Consider the following 19,640-nt stretch of genomic DNA (forward strand, 5'->3'; position numbering starts at 1 on the left):
TCTTTTTTTTTTCCAATACGTCTATCTATCTATCTATATATTGTGTATTTGCTATATCATTATAAGATAGTCAATATGTTTGGTTGTTGGTTGGCTGTATTTGTATGGGATGCTTTTTTCTTTTGTTTGGTTCGTGTGTTTTGTGCTCCTCTTCCTTCTCGCATGTGCGACTGTCTATTTTATTATCATGGCTCAATCTCTTTTTTTTTGTTCCTTTCGTTTGTTCTGTGTATCCATCGACATCAGAAGCATTACGTTGTCTGCCGTATCTCTCTTTCCCACCCTCGCCTCTTCTTCTTCCCCTTTTCGTTCAGCATCTATCTCCTCCTCAATATTCCGTATTTTCTTGGTTGGTGCGTTTCTTTCTCTGCATCTCTCTCTCTCTCTCTGTGCATGCCTGCCTGCCTGCCTGTCTGTGTGCATGTATGTTGGTTGGCGTGTTTTCTCTCCCGCGTATCTCCGCATTCTTTTTTATTTTTTAATTTTATTTTCGCCCTTTTTTTCTTCATCTCCGTTGTTTTAAAGTGTTCTCTCTCTCTTTTTTTCTCACGTGTCTCTTTGAGTAGCACGTGCCCTATCTGCATCTGTGAATGTGTGCCTGTGTGTGTGTGTGTGTGTTGGTGCTTCACCTGGCCCTCCTCCGACTCCACACACACACACACACACAGGCACACACAGACACACACACACACACAGGCACACCACCGATACGCGGACACCCCCTCTCACGTTTGGGGCAACGTGGCTCTCACATCTCTTTTTTTTTGTTAGTTGCGGTTCTTCCCTTTTCTACCTTTTTCCGTTCATCTTTCGCGCCTCCGCCTCCCCCCGAGCCCTGTTGCGTCGTTCTTTTCTGTTTTCCCTTTTTGTTTTTTTTTGTTTTTGCTTTTCTCTCAACAATGCCACCCGTTGCGTTTTCGGTGTTTTGGTTCATTACATTTTTTCTTTTCATTGTTGTGATCCACGCGTGCGTCGGCGTGGCGGCCTCTTCTGCTGCTGTCACCTCGACACCCGCACACACTCGCCCGGAAAGGAAAGCGTGGCAATCCAAAGAGGGCTGCCGGCGACATGTAGGCGGACCAAAAAAAAAGTGTGTGTGTGTGGGGGGGGGAAGAAGAAGAAGACGCATCACGATGCGTGCAAGAGCATTATGTTGTCTTATGTCCTTGTCTTTGTTTTATTCTTGTTAGCGTGCTAACGTGTTTTCTCGTCACGCGCCGTCACCGAAAAAAAAAAGAATATTGCTCCTCTTCTTCTTCGTCTCTCCGTTTCATGTTCGTTTTATTTTTTTTTTGTTTGCTGGGTTTCTTTCAAATTTTTAGTTTGTTTCCCCCGTTGGCCTCTTCTGTTTTGTACGTCACTGCAGGGCGCCTTCGCCGCTGTCCATGCTCTAAACAGCAAGCAGCGGTATTTTGCACGCCTCCGCTTACGCGCACACGCGACGCTGCCACGTCTGCACCGCGAAAGCACGAAGTAAGGAGAGACACAGTGGTTAACGAAAAACAGACAGGCGGAAAGAAGGAACAAAAGAGAAGTGTGGCACGAATGGAGGAGAGAGACGCGTGCGCCGGTCCGTCGAACTGCTCCCTCCCTCTCTCTCTCTCTCACCGGAGGCGGCCCGAGATGTTTGCACTTTGCACCGCCACCATTCTTTCTCCTTCGCCTTTTCAGTCCCTTGCGACTGTTCTAACGAAACGTGACGACGTTGCACCGTCACTCCCATCCCTTTTCCACTCCTCCAGTCCTCCGGTTCTCATCGCACATGCCCTCCGTAGATTTCTGCTTTTCTCATTTTCTTTCTGTGAATGCAAGTCACATCTTCCCTCTTGTTTTGCGTCTTCGTCTACTTCTGTTGCTGTTTCCCCTCTTTTTTTTTTTGTGCGTGTGCGTGTGCGTGTGCGTGTGTGTGCGTGCGTGTGTGTCTGTGTCTGTGTGTGTGTGTTTGGTTGTTGGTGATCCGCGTCTGCGCTGTCCGCCTCTTTCGCTTTTTCACTGCCTCTGGTGTCCACCGGACACCCATTCATGTATGAAGCGAACAACAACAACAATGTGAAGAAGGAGAGAGAGCGAAATAAAAATAAGTGAATCCGGTCGCCTGTTGCTTCTGTATCGTTTTCTTTTCTTTTTTTTTGTTGTTTGGTCTTCAAGCGTGCTTGCATTTTTTCTGTTTTCGTGTGTGTGTGTGTGTGCGTTTTATGGCACACATAGTGTTGTTGTCTCCCTTCTGCCCCCTCTTCGCACTCTCCCTCCCCCCATCTCCCCCCCCTTCACATATGTATCCTCTCTCTCTCTCTCTCTCTCAACCTCTCTATTGATATATAGGTTTCCCTCTTGATCTATATGTATTGCACGTGTAGCGCGGTGTATCCGAGCGTATCTTGTATTCCTTTTTTTCCCTTTTTTCCTTGCTTTTCCCTCTCTCTAGCACGGGCGTACACGGGGATATACGTGCACCAGCTACGTGTGCACTGCGCCCATGTGTAAAGGGGGAGGGGGCACCGCAGGAGGCGGGGAGGGGGACAAGGGGGCAGGACAACACAGGAGCCCAGCACGGGAAGGGCCGAAAAGCAACGAAATCAGAGCACTGTTGTTGTCGCAGCACAAGCACCACCAGAGCATCATCATGCATTGTCAACATGTATGTTGTGTGCGTGTGTGTGGACTGCGACAACAACTCTTGGTGTTCTGAGCCCAATAGGCCCCCCTCCCCCTCCCTTCCCTTCTAGCTGTCCCCTCTCTCGCTGTCCCTATGTCAGATCCTCAAAGGAGTGTTTGCCCCTCTCTCTCTATGTACATGTACACACGTGTGTGCGGTACTGAGCGGACGGAAAGAAAAAAGAGGATAGAACAACGTAAGATGACAAGAAAAAACCGAAAAGGGTGTCGCAAGAAGTCATGCGACCCCATCCATGGGAAGGAAAACTGACCGCGAAAAAACAACAAGACGACGACGAACCAAGCGCACCAGCACAACGGCTTCGAACGACAGAGAAACAAAGAAATGTACAAAAACAAGTCGGGGGAAGCGGAGGGTGCATCGACAGCAGGTGAGGCGCAAGCGCATGTCACGCGTGACGGAAGAGGAGAGGGCGGGAAGAGGAGGAGTACCCGGCTAGGCTGCACATGGAGGGGTGCGCGTCGTTGCCCATACTTGTATGCCTGCCTGGTGTACGGACGCACAGGTCTCCGCAACCCCTGTCTCTCTTAGCTTTCTGCCCTTGCAGCTGAAAGACGGCAGGGCTTTTGCTGGTGCTCTTCTTCCTGCTGCCCCTATCCGTCTTCCCGTGTTTCTGCATGGCGACACGCGCACGCGCGCGCTTCTTGTATTGCGTGTGTGCGTCTCTGTGAACTCGACTCATGGTGCCGCACCAACGCTCGCTTTCCTATTCCTCTCGCTCATCTTGACGTTGACGGCCTTCTTCATTCCTGCACCCCTCCCCCCCCCCCCGCCCCCGCCCTTACGCGGTGGTGATAGCCGAAGATCCCCCACAACAAAACGCGCACAACCACAACCACAGCCACAGCCACAGCCACGACGCGGTTAGCTTATCTTTCCGTACATCGCCTTTCGTCTTCAGATTAATTTCTTTCGATCTTTTCGTTTTTGTGTTTGTTTGTCCTCCCACTGAGCGTCCTCATCTGCCATCATGACGAAGCAGGCGAATTGGTTAATGTCGCTGAAGCCGATGCTGGCGGTGCTGCCGGAGATCGAGAAGCCCCGCCGCGTGCCTGGCATCAAGGAGCGCATCATGTGGACAGCTGTGGCGCTCTTTGTCTTTCTCATTTGCTGCCAAGTCCCCGTGTACGGCGCCCGCCCTGGCAACGCCAGCGACCCGTTCTACTGGATGCGTATTGTGCTGGCGAGTAACAAGGGTACGCTGATGGAGCTTGGCATTTCGCCTATCGTGTCCGCTTCTCTCATCCTGGAACTGTTAGCTGGCGTGCGCATCCTCACCTACGACCAGAACAACCGTGAGGAGCGGGCGGTATTCGAGGGCTTCCAGAAGATGATGGGCCTGGTGATCACGGCGGTGGAGGCGGTGGCGTACGTGTCCTCGGGCATGTACGGTGATCCGTCCCGTATTGGCGTGGTCATGTGCGGGTTGATTGTTCTCCAGCTCATGGTGGCAACCATGATTTGCATTCTTCTGGACGAGCTCCTGCAGAAAGGATGGGGCATTGGGAGCGGCACCTCCCTCTTCATCGCCACAAACGTGTGCGACACCATCATTTGGAAGGCATTCTCTCCATCCACCATCAACACTGGCCGCGGCGCCGAGTTTGAGGGTGCCATCATCGCCTTCTTTCACCTGCTTGTCTCGCGCACCGACAAGGTGCGTGCGCTGCGTGAGGCATTTTACCGGCCGCAGCTGCCGAACCTGACGAACATCTTCTCCACCGCCGTGGTCTTCGCCGTTGTCGTCTTCTTCCAGGGCTTCCGTGTGCCGCTCATGACAAAAAGTAAGTTCAACGGCAACGACCGCCAGCCTTACATGATCAAGCTCTTCTACACGAGCAACATGCCGATCATTCTGCAGACAAGCGTTGTGTCGAACATCAGCTTCTTTTCTCAGATCCTGTCGCGCCGCTTCGGCAACCGAAACTTCCTGATCAACCTGCTTGGCCGGTGGGAAGAGCGCGGATACAACGGCGGCGGCAGCGGTCAGCTGTTTCCTGTCGGCGGCCTTGCATACTACCTCGTGCCCCCGGCGACCTTCTACGACCTGCTAGCCGACCCCATTCACGCCATATTCTACGTGGTTTTTGTGCTGACCTCGTGCGCCGTCTTCTCCCGTCTGTGGATCACCATCTCGCATACGGCACCGCGAGATGTGGCGAAGCAGCTGGCCTCACAGGGCCGCTGGCTTGTGCAGGCCCGCGAGAGCGAGGATGATATGACCCGGCTCCTGGAGAAGTACATCCCCGTCGCGGCCAGCTTCGGGGGCCTCTGCGTCGGCGCGCTGACGATCTTTGCAGACTTTCTTGGCGCCATTGGTAGCGGCACTGGTATCCTGCTCTCCGTCACCATGATCAACCAGTACTACGAGATTCTTCAACAGGAGGGCCAGGACCTCGGCTACGGCTTCCTGAAGCAAAAAGTTGCGTAGCTGCGAGCACAGCCGAATCGATGGATCGTAGTTGCCTCTGCGCGTGTGGTTGTGTCGGGTCTATGTCCGTGCCTGAGCAGGCGTATGCTAGTATTTTCATTAGTGCCCTTTTTCTTTTCGCTTGCCCAGAGCGCGGCGGGCAGGAGGGCAAGGAGGCCGTGCGAGCCGCTTCACGCCATCCTTTCTCTTGCTCTTCTCGTTTTGCGACACGCATAACCCCCGTTTTTTTTTTTCGTCGTTGTTCGCAGATGGGAAGCCTGGGTGGAGATGGAGCCGTGGCAGTGAAGTGCCAGCGGCGGGGGGGGGCCATCGTTGGTGCTCCGTACGAGACGAGAATTGTCCGCACACAACGAAGGGTACGAGGATGAAGCGCACGCCGCTGCCTTTGCGCGCCACAGCTTCCGCACGGCCACAGGGAGGGGGGAAGGGGGAGGGGGCAGAGTCGGCGGCGTGCACAGAGGAGGGTGCTTTCTATGGGCCGTGTGTACTTGTTCGCTGCCTGTCGCTTCGCCGCATGTGCCTGTGCGGCTCTCTGTGTGCGTCTGTGTGCCTGCAGCTGCAGTATGGAGTCCACGGTCCGATAGGCCAGAGCGAGAGCAAGACAGTGACTCGGAGAGGCAGAGGGGGGTGCAGCGGCCGAGCAGGTGATGGCTCGGGGAGTTCGGGGGTGGGTGGGAAGCGGGAGCTTATAAGTAAACGAGATGCCGTTGGACGGTGAAGACACTATGCCCTTTCACGGGTTCTATGCGCTTCTCCCTCGATGCCCCGAGCGCGCGCACACATTCCTGGGCTCTTTTTTATATCGAATGCGTGCCGCCGGCGACTGCGCTCCTCTTTCATTTCGGCGCTCTCCCCCATCATTGATGCAGCTCTCGCTCTTCCTGTTTTGTGTGCCCCTTCCCCGTGCTCGGATCGTGCGCGTCATGTGTCATGCGCCCCACAGTGGTCACATGCGCCAGCTCGCAGTCGATGGTCACACTCGCATCCCTTGTCCGCAGTGGATTTGTGATGCGTTCGACCCATCGTGCCTTTGTGCGCCCGGTGATGGTTCGCTGGCGCTGCAGCGCGTATCCATTTCGCTCTCTTACTCTATTTCGTCTGCCTCTCGCTTCGGCGAGCACTTCGCGCTCCTCGTCTACCACGGCTAGGTACTCTGTGCTTCGGAGGGTAGGCCGCTGCACACGGAAAGAGGTGGGAGATGGGTGGCGGGCGAACCGACTCACTGCTGCATTGCCGCCGCTGATAGGGTCCGTCCCGCACCGGCATCGTCTGTCTGCGTGTGTGTGTGTGTGTGTAGTTGGGCGGGTGGTGCTGTGGTTCTTTTCTCGCTTGTGTACGGCCGCGAACGAGAGAGGAGGAGGCAGAGGCGAAGAAAAGCTTTTTTTTTGTGTTCAAACGGCAACGGAGGGAGTGACGCCGCTCTCTTGCGGCTCTGCACCTCCCCCCTCCCCTCCCTCCCTTCACATCCTTCTCGACTCTCCGAGGCGAGCAAGCATCTCCGACGCGCTGCGGGACGGAGATGAGAGAGGGGGAGGGGGCAGGGCGTGCAGACCATAGACGAGGTGGCGTATGGTCGATTCTCGGCGCTAAGCATGCCCACACTGTTCAAAACAGTCGAAAAGCAGAACCCAAGCAACGGTGTGTGCGTGCGTGTCCACGAAGCATCCCCTTACTTCCCTCTTCCTTTTCCCATCACGGATGGAAGGGCGCGTGTGTCTCTCTGTTCGTCAGGTGTGCTCGATGAGGGAGGGCGCCGCGCCTCATCCTTGCCAAGGGGGACGAGGCGGAGGCATTTCTCGCATGTGCGCCACTTCGTTGGCCCTTCCCCAGAGAATTCCGACTGTGAGGGCATGGCTCGAGGCGAGTGCGAGGAGAGGTGAAGGGGACGACGACGCTACGAGTTGTCACGCTTCCGACTACTTTTCTCCCGCTCACTCATCTTTCCGGCCACTCCTCTTTGTGCGTCGAGCGCGGCACGCGCTTGCACATGTGCACGCTGGCCCACTCCCCGGAGTTGGCTTCCCAGCGACATGCGCGCATCCACAGGTACATCACTGTCCTTTACTTATCACCCCGCGCTTCTCGTCTGCACCTCTCCTTCGGATCCATCTTGTGCGCGCGTGCCTTACAGAGTGCTACCCGAGGCGGCGTTCTGCCGCGTTCGGCTACACCCGCCGCTCTTCCGCGAAACAAGACCTTGCTCTCTCCGGCGCTATCCACATCGCCTCTCGCATACGCACGTGTGCTGCGGAAGAGACGACTTGGAGAGAGCGAGGGGGAGGGCGAGGGCGAAAAAGTGCTTTGCGGTAGGGAGGGAGAAGGGCGTGCGCTGTGTTGCTGCTGCTGCTGCTGTGGATTCCACACGCCCACTCTCGCTCTCGCTCCCGCCCATCACCACGCAGACCCACACCGATACAAACTTCTCCTCTTAGAATTCGACTATTACCACTGTCTTACGGATCTCTTCGTTCCTCTTCTTTTTCTTTTTCGGTTCCTTCATCATACCGGAGGGGGGGGGCTTGTGTCTCTGCCGTTGGACGGTACCCCCACCCTCTCCCTTTACTTCATTGCGCTGGAAGGTGGTGGTGGCCATCTGCTCACACTTCAACACACGCAGACCCGTGTTCATAGTAAAGGGGAACCACAGGGAGTGTGTGTGTGTGTGTGTGCCGATGAGGGGAGGGGGGCTGAGCGCATTGAGAAGAGAAGTCCCACGGACCCCTGTCACACGGCCTCTTCTCGGGGTTTTGGTGTTTGGATTTCGCATTGCTGCTTCGCTCCTGCTCTCGTTTCCTTATTTGTGCGTCTCGCCGTTGTACTCGTGCTTGCTTCGCACGCGCGTTGCACCTCTCTCTCTTTCTCTCGTGTGCGTATGTGTGCCCTGCTTGAGCACCGTTAGAAGTGCGTAAAGAGGGGGGTCTACGCAACGCTACACGACATCCTCATCATCTTATACACACACACACACACACATACACACAAGTCTAAGACCGAAGAAGGAAGGAAAGCAGGTGTACGTGTGGACCGCGTCCCTCAGTGCGTATTTATATGCGCATGTATGCGTGTGTGTGTCTCACTATCTTTTCCGGTGCCATGTTCTCAGGTGCAGCAGCTGGCGCCCGCAACGTGGATCTGCCGTACACGCTGCGCTCCCTGCACAATGCACTCTACCGCGTCCCCGAGGATGTGGCTGGGGTGCTGCTGCAGCAGGACTTTTTTGAGGAGGCATCGAGAGACAACTTTTGCGCCATGAGCTACCTGCGCCATCGCATTCGGCTCTTGTTCCAACTCGCCATGCATACGCGGACGCCCCCACAGAGTCGGAAATCGACGCCGACGTCAGGGCGAACGCTCCCGCACCACGCGGCATGGCACACCACGGGGGAGGAGGAGGAGGGTGATCGAGAAGGCGACAGCCGTCGCAACGACTCGGCTGCCCTGGCAATGACGAGGAGGCTTGCGGGGACCCGTTCGCAGCGAGTGAGTCGCAGTGCGTGCGTGAAGGAAACGAGCGCTCACAGTCGTCAATGTACCCAGCGACAGCAGAGCCGCAGTCGTCTTAGTCTTCAGAGAGGCCGGAAGCGTCTCTTCTATCAGAGAAGCTCACGCAGCTCGCCGTGCTGGCGGTGCGTCTGCTGTGTGGCGACCGGTCACGCGTGCATGAGGGGTCCGTGGAGGCCTCCATAGCGTCGCGTGGGCCTGTCTGGGATACACACACGGTACGTAACTTCTTTGAGGAGCATCAGTGGCTGGTGCAATGGGCCAGTCCGGTGCTGAACGCGTCGTGCCAATGGGTGGGGAACATGGCAAACCGCGCCTTTGAGGACGATTTGATGGCACAACCGCAGCGGCCGTCCGCGGGAGAGCCGAGCGCGTCACCACAGAGCTCCAGCAGCGGCTCATTCAACCCGCTTCGACTGCCGTCAACGGTGTGCGCGGTGCCAGCCACCCTCCAACACGCACCGCCGCAGCAGTCATCGTTCAAGATGGCGGCCTCGCCGGCGCACGCGTGCTCACACGGCGTCACCGATCTCATGCCCACCCTTTCCTTTGCTCGAGTAGCACGAGCGCTGATCTCACACGGAGCCGCACTTTTCAAACTTGTCTCTGCTCTTTTCCCATCACGTGGGGGCGCCGCCGCTGTCGCAGTACCTCTCTCTCCTATATGGCGCCACACCCCGCTGTCTCAGCGGTCAACGCCCGCCCTTTCCTTCCTCGCCGGCCGTCCAGCGAACACCACGACCGCAGCCACTTCTGAGCGTGTCTGCTCACGGCGAAAGCAACAGCGGCAGCACCCCAACGTCCACCACTGGCATGCAAGACCGATCGCATCACCTCAACATGCTCAGCCCCGAGGCCGCTACGCCCTTCATGACCGCCGCGGAACTCACGGTCGAGCTGGAGCTGCCGTGTCGCCGCACTCGCCACGCCGTCATGCTGCTCGAGTCTCTTCTGGTGGCTGTCGGGATAGTGGAGCCCTTTCTCTACCGTCGACCTGTCGACTCCTCCCCGACGCGGCCGTGGACGCGGCGTGATGGCAGGCATAGAAGCGCTAGCGGCATATCGGGGTTTAACGCTGCAGACGACGAGGACGGGGGTGGCGACCATGATTTGCTCGGCGGCGGCTACGATGACAGCGCTGTGAGATGACAATGTTGCCTGAGTTACTTGAACACGATGAAGCCTAGCACCAGCACCGGCTCCTTGGACGCGATGCGCCACCTGAGTGACGTTGTGGTGGCGAATCGCGACAGTGAGTACGAGGACAAAGTGAACGGCGACGGGGCCGGTGACGGGCTTGCAGACGGGGCGGCCGCTGCGTCGTCACTGGCAGAGGAGGACGTCAGTGAGCCTCCGCTGGAGTTTCTCGTGCGGCATGCCATGTACGCTTTTACGCACATGTTCCTCTCCATTACAGCGGTGCGGCAGCGGCTGCAAGCGTACAGCTATGTGCGCCGGCATACGTCCTTGACTGCAACGGTGGCGACTGCTGCTTTTGCCGCCGCCGCCGCCGCCCGAGCACGTTTTTCTCTGACGCCGTTGACCTCTAATGGGTTGCGCAACACTCTGGGGCCTTTCTCGCCGTTCTCCACGATGACCAGCGGTGCAGCGAACCTTACCATCGCCACGGTTAACGCCGCCGCTACCTCGTCTCCGCTGACGACTGAGGACTTCGACAACTCGTTCACACCCACTGTCTTCTCCGCTCGCGGCACGCCGACCGCGTACGCCTGCATCAAGTGCCAGCGGTTCCGTCAGCTTGAGGAGCTCCTCATCGATGCCGTGCTGGACAATTTCGAGGTGCTGAAAAAATCGGCGATCGCGTTCGTGGCTCACCATTCGGCAATCACAGAGGAAGCTATCTGCACCATCGACGCCGAGGGCGCCGTTTCCACCTCGCAGGCCACCATGATGCTCGCTCACGTCTTCGCACTGGAGGTGCTCGCCGCACATCTACCGGGATCGCCCGGCGGCATGGCATTGGAGTGGATACTGAGCTACGTTTTTGCCGGCTGCAACAGCGCAGAGGTGCACCAGCATCAGCAGCAGCAGCAGCAGCGCCATTACGGCACTGCCGTCTTCCGCGCTAACTCGAGCCTCGACTGCTTCGATCTGGTGAACAGCAGCCTCAGCAGCACGAGCACGGCGTCGCACAGCCTGGAGGCGAGAGAGGCGTACACAGAGCCGGACGGAGGATGGCGGAACACAGGCAGCGGCTGCCGCAGCGCCGCGCCCTCCGACAGGTGGCACGCGAACAAGCTCGAATACGCCGACGCCCTGTTGTGCCCCTGCCTCTCGGGCGAGATCAGCGACGGCGAGGATGATGACGATCACGAGGACGAGGAGGACGACAAGGACGCCTCGGACGGGAACGGGGGAGATGCGGCCGAAAAGGTGCCCACGAACATCCGCGTGGGGTACATTCTGGCGGCTTGCTTTACTCGGTGCCAACCGCTCATGACCGTCATTGGGTGCGTGGCTGAAAGCAAGCAGCATAACTGCAGCCGCACAGTCGCGCAGGCTGTTCTGCAGTACGCCTTCGCACTGTCGCAGACGTCAGCGTGCCTGCTGCGCACACTGCTGCCGACGAGCGGCTGGAGCACACCCTTTACGGAGTCGATGATGCGTGGCCTGTCGGAGCTTGCGACGCAGATGCACCAATCCGCATCGGTGATGCCGGCACACGGCCTCATGGCAGCAGCAGCAGCAGCAGCAGCAGCAGCAACGGGTGCCGCGACCAGTGCGCCTGTGAGCGTTCCTTCGAAGTGGTCATTTACGTCCTATTCTCAGGCGGTGGCGACAGATGGCAGCCCACTCGCGATCCCACGTGCGCGGATGCCACCGCACCTTGCTGTTCCTGATACTGCGGCTGCCGCTGTGGGTCAGACGCAGGAACTCACCCCACTCCTGGCAGCGCAGTCCAACGCCCCGGCGTCGGCCGTCCCCACGGTGATGCGGCACTGACCGCACTGCCACGCGTACTCGCTTGTACCGCCGATGGCCGCAGTCGTCACAGGCACCACGCCGGCAGAGGAGAGCGAGGCTGCCCAGGTGCAGACGCTGCGGCGATGTCTGGCCTTGCACTGGGCCAAGTGTGTGCTGCTGAGCGCTCGTGCACTGACGCTAGCCGGCACCTACGACATCGCTGTTCCCTATGAGCTCTACACCGATATACGTACAACCCGGCTGTGGCTGCGGGAGCGCATGGCGGAGGACCGCGGTCGCATGAAGGAGCAGTTCGAGGCTGCCTGCGACGAGGTGCGGCTGGCACGACTACTAGAGGTTCTTGCGCGATGGGACGCGGATGAGCAGCGCATGGCCGCCAACGACGCGGAGGTCACTGAGGACGTCTACGGGGTCTTTTCAACGGCCACGGTGCCGCAGACGCAACAGGAGACGCCGGGGCCCCTGGCGCTCGCTAGCGTGCACCCACTCGGCAGCGTGACTGCGGCACCCCTGAATCCCGAACCCCTCGCCGCCTCATCTGTCCTCCGCCACCACGCAACTCAAGCGATCACGGCGACCTCGGACTCCTTTGCTTCTCACAACACCTCCGCTAGGATGCCGACTACGGGCGCCGCCTCGGAGCTGGCGCGGTAGCCGCCGTGGACCCCGCACAGCAACCGGTCGCGGCCGCCGTTCATCAGCGACAACCCGCCCGACCTCTTCGTCCACCTCACCGCTGCCACTGCCGCCGACTCCGCGGAGAAGCAGAGGTACCGCTGCGCCTTTGCGGACTCCTTCTGTTTCGGCAACTCTGATCTTGAGCTACTGTCAGCCAGCCTTCCGAGTCCGTCGGGAAACGCTGTCCTGGTGCCGATCCATGTGATCGTCTTCACTTCACTCTTCACGATTCTCGATGCGATGGGAGGCGTTCTCTTGAGCGAGAATACGCGGCTGAGCACCGTAGTGGCCAATGAGCTGCTGACGCTGCTTTTCGAGACGAGGTGGAGTGTGCTGGAGCCGCTGCACGACGAGGCGATGGCCGTGGGTGAGGAGAGGGGGTCGACGGCTCCGACGTCGGACGCCGCGTCGATGACGTCGTCTCCGTCAGAGTCGTTTTACCTCACCTCCTCGCGACCGGACAGCCTCACAGCCCGCCACTCGGACGCCTCCATGCCGCCCGCCTGCACGCCGGCACCGTCACACTGCCCGCCGCAATTAGCCTCAGACGACGGCAGCGGCGGCTTCGTTACATCAACGGTGGCGGGCATGGCGCGAAGTCGGCCGCTGCGCCGTGGCGACGAGAAAACAAGGGCGTTCGGTGCGTCAGGCCGCACCTGCGATATTGAAAGCCGTGAGGACAGTTGGCGCCTTCGACACCACAAAAATGGCTGCGATCCGCCTCCAGCACTCGTGCGTGGCGGCCACATTCTGCTGTTCAACGAGCACGCCCTTCTTGAGGCGGGGCTGCGCTCGCCGCAAGTGGTCCGCCGTTGGCGCACCGAGTTGAAAGCAAACCCCGAGCACGCTGCCTTCGGTTACGCGTCCTTGCTGTGCCACCTGCAGCTACGTTAGGAGCAGTGGGCCGAAGAGAGCCCGGATGAGTGCCACCTTTCGCGTTGGACACTGCGACTCATGCTCGGCGTGACGGCGCGTGATGTGCGAGGCAACATCCACAGCAACATTTTGCCTGTTGACGACCTTGACGTCGTGGGCAGCCGCAAGGAGGAGGTGGCGCTGCGGTTAGGTGTGACCTCACCGAGCACCTCGCTGGCCACGGCGACTTACTCTGCGGAATGAGACCCCACGATGATGGAGACCTCAGAGCCAGGTGGCTCACTCGTGGTGCCGCACGCGACCGCAGCCACAGCCGCGAGTCAGGTGGCCGCCGCAACTGCTAGCGCCGTCGCCGACCGCAGCGCATGGCCATGGAGTGTCGGCTCTTGCCATGGAGAGAACGCCACCAGAAAGCCAACGCGGGGAGGCGCGCGGCTCTGCCGACTTCCTCGCGGAGGACACCGCCGACGAGGAGGACCAGCAGCATCAGCGCGATGGCAGCAGTGCACCAGTGCTAGATGTGCGTTCGGTACCGAACGCTGGCAGCTTCTCTCTGGACTTCCTCGATCTTGGTCACCGGGTCCTCATCACGCCGCCAGGCGTTGTTCCTATTCCACTGGCCGCCTCCGGGGCGCTGCAGGCGCCGCGTACGACGCGGACCGAGGTCACGCTCGCAGTGTCGTCATGCCATCTTTCACAGCGTGCCCTTCTTCACCGCTGCTGCCGGCGGCGCCGACGGTAGCGCCTTCGCCGCCGCCGCTACTACAGGAGCTGGGCTCATTGCTACCCCGCCTGAGCTCCGCTGATTCTCTGAGCTTGGCGGACGGGAGGTTGAAGATGAGGGACCCCAGCATTGCCGCCACTACATTGCACGGCAAGCCGACTTCCGGCCAACTCCCACTTCCCTGCCTAGGTCGACTACCCGAACTCAGTGAGCGAGTGTGACGAAGCAACGCCGCGTCATCCGGAGCTGCGCAGCAGCAGCTGTTGCTGCGAGGACAATGGCAGCAGCTCTTGCACTTCAGCCACCACCGTGGAAGAGGTGGTGGATGACGGGGATGCGCACAGCGCCACCTCGCCTGAGCCCAGGGAAGCGTCCTTGCCATCGGCCGCGGCGTCGCATTATCTTCATTCGAATGAGCCGCAGAGCCACGACTTCGATCGCCACCATACGGGCCACGAGGAGCGCCATCCTCACAACGGACAGGAGAGCCCGGGTATGTCCGTGTCGGTGACGGAGCACCGGCACGGCGACATGCACCACGGCACGATGCGACGCCGCTGCCTCACGCGTGTGCTGCTCGCCGGGCCACAAGGCGACCTGGAGGCACTAGTGTCACGCATGCCGCGTACGTGGTCACTGCAGCAGCCGCTGGAAATGCTGCAGCCGGAGGCTGTGGAGGAGGAGAGGGCCAACACTGCAAGTGCAGCGGCAGCGACGAGGACGGAGAACGCCGGCTTGGCTGGCGGCAAGGTACCCGATAAGAGTGCTGCCTCAGTGATGATAAGCTACTCCCCCGTGCGCGCGACACTCCCGCTAGCAGCGGCTGCCTCGGAGGAGGAGCGAGCGGAGGAGGACGTCGTCGACGTGGTGGCCGCTGTGGAAGAGAAGGCAGCGATGAAGGCAGATCTGCACAACAGCAGCGGCAGCGCCGTTGAACCTCCTTCTCTAGAGGGTACCCCGAACGTGCGCTTACACGCTGCTCAGGCACCGCACGAGGAGCAGCAGGAAGAGGGTGACTGTGGCGTTGTGGTCGCTCATGAGGCCCCAGCGCTGACCGAGGACGGGATCCCCGGCGCTGATAGCGCTGTCGTCCGTGCGGCCGAGGTGGCGGCGACTCTGGACATTGGCAGCCAACTGGCGGAGGCCGCGCCGTGCGCAGACAGGGCCTCCCTGGACTCATCTGCCGCACTGCCAGTGTCACAGGTGCCGGAGTAGGAGCAATCCAGGGAGCAACAAAGAGACACGCCACCGCCACCACCGACGTAACGCCTTGTCGTGCCCGTGACTGCCGCAGCGATTACCAGCACCGTCTCACATATGTCGATTGTGCCGCGTCGCCCATGGCTGCCGTACGGGGTCTGGGCAGCTATGGGCGATCTCTGTCAGCAAAACTCTACGCGTGTCGTCCTCGCTTCCTCGGAGCGGCGGCGCCGCGCGTTTGCAGGCGTGCTCAGCGCAAGAACGGTGGCTGGCAACGGTCGTGGCAGTGGGCATAACGCTTATGCAGAGCAGCACCGCACTGATTCTTGATCGCCTGAAGACCCGATCAACAGCAACGACAGCGAAGTATCCGCTTAGGGTGGCCGTCTCTACGGCGTGCCCCGCGTGTGCGTGTACTTGCGAGTGTGTGCGCCATGCGTGCGGATGTTGCCGGTGCGTCTTTTTTACGTTCGCAAAGAAAGTTGGAAGACGAGCGCATCTTCTCTCCGTGTTCCGTGCTTGTCGTCTGCGCTTGTCTGATAGTCTGTGCTGAAGCCCTCGGCACCATTAGTCGTGCCAGTAGGAGCATGGAAGTGTGCGGTGGGGAGCGAAGATCGAGATGGGATGGGGTCAGAGGGGGAAAGTGGGGTGGGGTGGGGGCTCTGTAGGAGTCTAACAGCGTATAGCTAGCCGTGGATGTGTGGCGCGTTGGCCGAAGGTGTGTGCAGGGTGCGATGCGCAGGAGCGGGAGGAAGGTGATTGGCGAATGACCTGCCCTGCGCAGCTCCACCTTTTCCCACCCTCTCCCATTTTTTCCTTCAAGGTGGTGTGCTACGTCTCCTCCTCCCTCCCCCTTTCATGCGCACAGACACACGAGGCGCGCACCGTTGTTCGACTGCCATGCCTGACGAATTCCACGGCACCTCTCGCAGCCCACCGCCCCCCTCACCCCTTCTCCCTTTTCACCCCGCGGACGCACACGGGGTCCCATACGCTGTCACAGACGTGCTTTGTATCTACTTGCTCACCTGCTCCTCTTTCCTTTTTTTTCGATCCTTTTACCGCCTCCCTCCCTATCTTCTCCCATACGGTGTAATGCACAGCTTCCAAAACATCCACAGCAGAGGGCCGGGTAGGGTTCCTCCACCCACACGTAGACTGACCGATATCCACACCCACACACAAGGCCATCATCCTGGAAGCTCTCCTTCTGCCCCCCCCCCTCCTCCCGTTCTCTTCCAAGCACATCATTTATACACACCATCATCACGCCCGCTTCTGCATGGATTTTGCCGTTGCTCTCCTCTCACCCGCAGCGCAAAACACACAGAGAACATCAGCAAGCGCGAAAAGGCAAGCAACAACCACATCCACACTTTACGCACGACGCTGCCGCAGCGGGCGAGGTGCACACCTGCCCTCGTCCCCTTCCTCCTCCTCCTTCCATCGGTTTTCTCTCTCTCTCTCTCTTGCTGCTGGTCTTCTGATCGACTCTCTGGTCTGTGCTTTCTTTCGTTTTTTGGTTTGCTGCTGCCTATTACGGGACGGGGCTTGCCGTTGCCGCTTGCGTGCGGCCCTCCCCCCCCTCCCACCGCATCTTTTGGGCGTTCTCTCCTCCCGCTTTTGCTTTTACTGGTGTGTGTGCGTGTGTGTGTGTGTGCGTGCCTTTTCTCATTTCCCTTGATCGCCGTCTTTTCGGTGGTGCGCGTGGTTGTGGTTGCTGTTGTTTCTAGCGTGTCCCTCTCGTCCTCTTCTTCTCTTTCTCTTCTTCACGCAAGCATTGCCCTCCTCCCTCCTCCCTCCTCCCTCCCCCCCTCCGCACCTTCAGCCTTCTCTTGCCTTGTGTGTGTACGCGTCAGTACGGCACCAGCCGGTCGCCTTCCTCTTGCACCTCTAGCCATTGTGGTGCACCTACCCCCTACCCCTCGGCGTCGTGCGGTGGGCGGCGGTGGTGACTTCTGCCCGTCCCCCCCCCCCGGGGGCGACTCGTTTTCGTTTTCGCGCCGCCGCCGCCCTTCCTCCCTCCTCTTTCTCGCCTTTTTGTCGTTTCCACTTCGAGAATGAGCTCATCGGCCGATCGATCGCCGTCGCTGCCGACGCCCGAGCACTCGCCGCGTCAGGTGAGCACGCCGGTTGCCACACCCACCACCGTGTCTGTGTTTGATGCCGGAGAGAACCAGGCGTCAAGGAGCCGACGACGTCATCGCCACCGCCACCGTAGTAGTGCCTCGGACGCGCCGACCGCGTTGTCGCACGCGCACAGGCGCAGGCATACACACAAACGCAAGTCGAACTGGCGAAGCACCGGTGGAGGAGCAGCAGCCAGCGAAGAGCAGGAGGGCTCGTCAGGGAAGACAGATATCACCCGTGAGGCGACAGGGATGACGGACCACGACGACGAGACCGAGCGACAGCGCTTGGCCAGTGCGGCGGTCGCACCGAATCAGCCGGTCAGCAACGGAGGTTCCCGCAAACCGAGCGTGAAGCAGCCGTCCCCGCCTCAATGCGACTCACTAGCTCTTGCCCCTAGCACAGCCACCGCGACGGTGGCGTGTACCTCGGTGGCTGAAGGGACACTGTCCCACTTTCCCCACGGCGTTGGTGTGCCGGCTCCGTGTGCACGGCCAAGCGACGCTTCTGTGGCACAGAACAGAGGCACAGCTCTCAGCTTCACGCCCGTGTCAGGTCTTAAGAAGTCGATTCTTACTCTCGGCGAGTATGTCAAGGGACCTGTGTGGCCGCGAATCGCTGCGACAACGCTACCCGAGTCGCCGCAGGAGCTGTCCAGCGTTTTCAGCCCCGCGTCTCTGCGGGAGGCCGAAGTCGAGATGACCGCACAGCGGCAGCAGGGCGGGGTCGGCAACCATCTCCCCTCTGCGACTGCTGTTACTGCACCGATTGGTGTGAGCGTTGGCGAGGGTGGCACGTCGCGTCTGCCGTGCGCCCATCCGCACCCCGCCGACGTGGATCTCCCCATCGCGGCGGAGATGGAGGTGGCGGCGAAGCAGCGCTACGGCGATGAGGGGGACGGCGCTTTTCTCGCGGGCGGCTGCGCTTGGGATGCGGAGGAGCGGGTGCGGGGCGCTTCTCTGCATGAAGCGGAGGAGGACACGGGTGACGGTTGGGAGAGTGAGGACTGGGCTGAGGACGACCGCAAGATTCCTCGCTCAGCGGAGCCGTGCTGCTCGCTGTGCGTGAACGTCAGCAAAGACCCCGATAGCTGGCGTCACAGTCAACCGCGTCGCCACGCCTTCGAGCGCCCGCTGCACTCGATGCAGGTGATGGCGTTCGTCTTTGAGGTGGTACTGCTAGGCCTTTTCTGGTCTAGCGTCTTCATGGGGTACGTCATGCTTTACACCCAGGACAAGCAGAACTGCCTGGCTGAGATGGTCATCTTCGCCATCCTCGTGCTTGCCGGCATGGTGTGGCTCTACACGTCCTTAATCATAATCTCTTTCAAGGACTGCACGGACCGCAGCAACTCGGGTGAAATGTGCATGTTCTGCCGCCGTCGCACGCATGTGGACTCCAAGCACTGCAAGGCGTGCAACAAGTGCGTGGAGGGATTCGACCACCACTGCAAGTGGCTGAACGTGTGCGTCGGCACGAAGAACTACCAACTCTTCTTCTCCTTCGTCTCCGCCGCCGTGTGCGTGACTCTGGTTGGCTTTCTGGGCGGCGTGACGTACCTTGCGCGGTGGTGGCATGTTCTCGCGGAGCGCCACAGCGCCTACTTTCGCGCGGGCCCGGTTGTCATGTGCACGTTAATGGTCGTGGGCATTGGCCCAATGGCACATCTGCTCTTGTTCCACAGCTACCTCTGCATCGTTGGCAAGACGACGTACCAGCACATTCTTGAAAAACGCAAGCGTACTGTGCAGTTCCCCAGCGGTGAAACGGAGGAGCGGTTTCTCAAGAAGCGACGACTGCCGTGCTGCTGTTGAGCCGGTAGCGCACCAAGTGAGTGCACGCACGACCCCCCCCCGTCCCTGCCTCCCTCCTTCCCTCCTTCCCTCCTTACCCCCTCCTATTTCTAGTTCTCTCCTTCCATGGACAAGAACAAAAAGAAAAAAAAATGGCATCATCTCCAGCGATACCGCTGACAAGCGCACTCTTCTGCGTTCTTCCGGCGTCTTTGCCCGTGCACGCATGGTCTCTGCTCTTCTTCGCTACGCCCTGCACCTGCAATACCCTTGTCATGTAAGGCTGTCTCTCTGTCTGTCTGTTCTTCTCTCTCTCTGTGTGTGTGTGGGGGGGGGAAGGAAGGCGAGGAAGAGCACGCATGCATGCACGCGCAAACCAACGCGCAACACGACATCTAGTAGAGACAGAGGTGCTGCACCACAGATGGTTCCTTTTCTTTTGTGTGGCTCGTTCTTGTCTCGCCACCGTCCACACGTCGAAAGCAGCGCCATGTCTTGTGCTCGTTCGAGGCCCCATCCTTCTCCCCTCTGTCGCGTGCTTTTCAGAGTGTTTTGGCTGTTAGATGGTTGCGCACGCGCGCGCACACACACGTTGATGTCATTAGACTATTCTCTCTCTTCTACCTTCGAGTCTCTGTGCATGATTGTGCTTGTGTGTGTGTGTGTGTGGGCGACGAAGGGCTT

The 19,640-nt window shown here is 59.5% G+C and overlaps 3 protein-coding genes and 1 pseudogene across 3 annotated transcripts, besides 1 other annotated feature; all 4 read left to right on the forward strand.

Annotated features, from left to right (window-relative positions):
• Positions 1-3,647: 3,647 nt before the first annotated feature.
• Positions 3,648-5,108, forward strand: LMJF_11_1050 (putative pretranslocation protein,alpha subunit; the record flags this gene model as incomplete). The annotated part of the gene is made up of 1 exon (XM_001681522.1): positions 3,648-5,108. One exon carries the CDS (start codon positions 3,648-3,650, stop codon positions 5,106-5,108), a length of 1,461 nt encoding a protein of 486 aa, XP_001681574.1.
• Positions 5,109-9,821: 4,713 nt separating this feature from the next.
• On the forward strand, positions 9,822-13,127 carry LMJF_11_1060 (annotated as a pseudogene).
• Positions 9,822-13,127: a sequence feature.
• A 1,201-nt stretch (positions 13,128-14,328) lies between these two features.
• Positions 14,329-15,048, forward strand: LMJF_11_1070 (hypothetical protein; the record flags this gene model as incomplete). The annotated part of the gene is made up of 1 exon (XM_001681523.1): positions 14,329-15,048. The coding sequence occupies one exon, from the start codon at positions 14,329-14,331 to the stop codon at positions 15,046-15,048; it is 720 nt and encodes a 239-aa protein (XP_001681575.1).
• Positions 15,049-17,414: 2,366 nt separating this feature from the next.
• On the forward strand, positions 17,415-18,977 carry LMJF_11_1080 (putative zinc finger domain protein; the record flags this gene model as incomplete). Its single annotated transcript, XM_001681524.1, has 1 exon — positions 17,415-18,977. The coding sequence occupies one exon, from the start codon at positions 17,415-17,417 to the stop codon at positions 18,975-18,977; it is 1,563 nt and encodes a 520-aa protein (XP_001681576.1).
• Between the last annotated feature and the right edge of the window lie 663 nt (positions 18,978-19,640).

Source organism: Leishmania major, chromosome 11 (assembly GCF_000002725.2).
Source record: "Leishmania major strain Friedlin complete genome, chromosome 11".
NCBI lineage: Eukaryota > Euglenozoa > Kinetoplastea > Trypanosomatida > Trypanosomatidae > Leishmania > Leishmania major.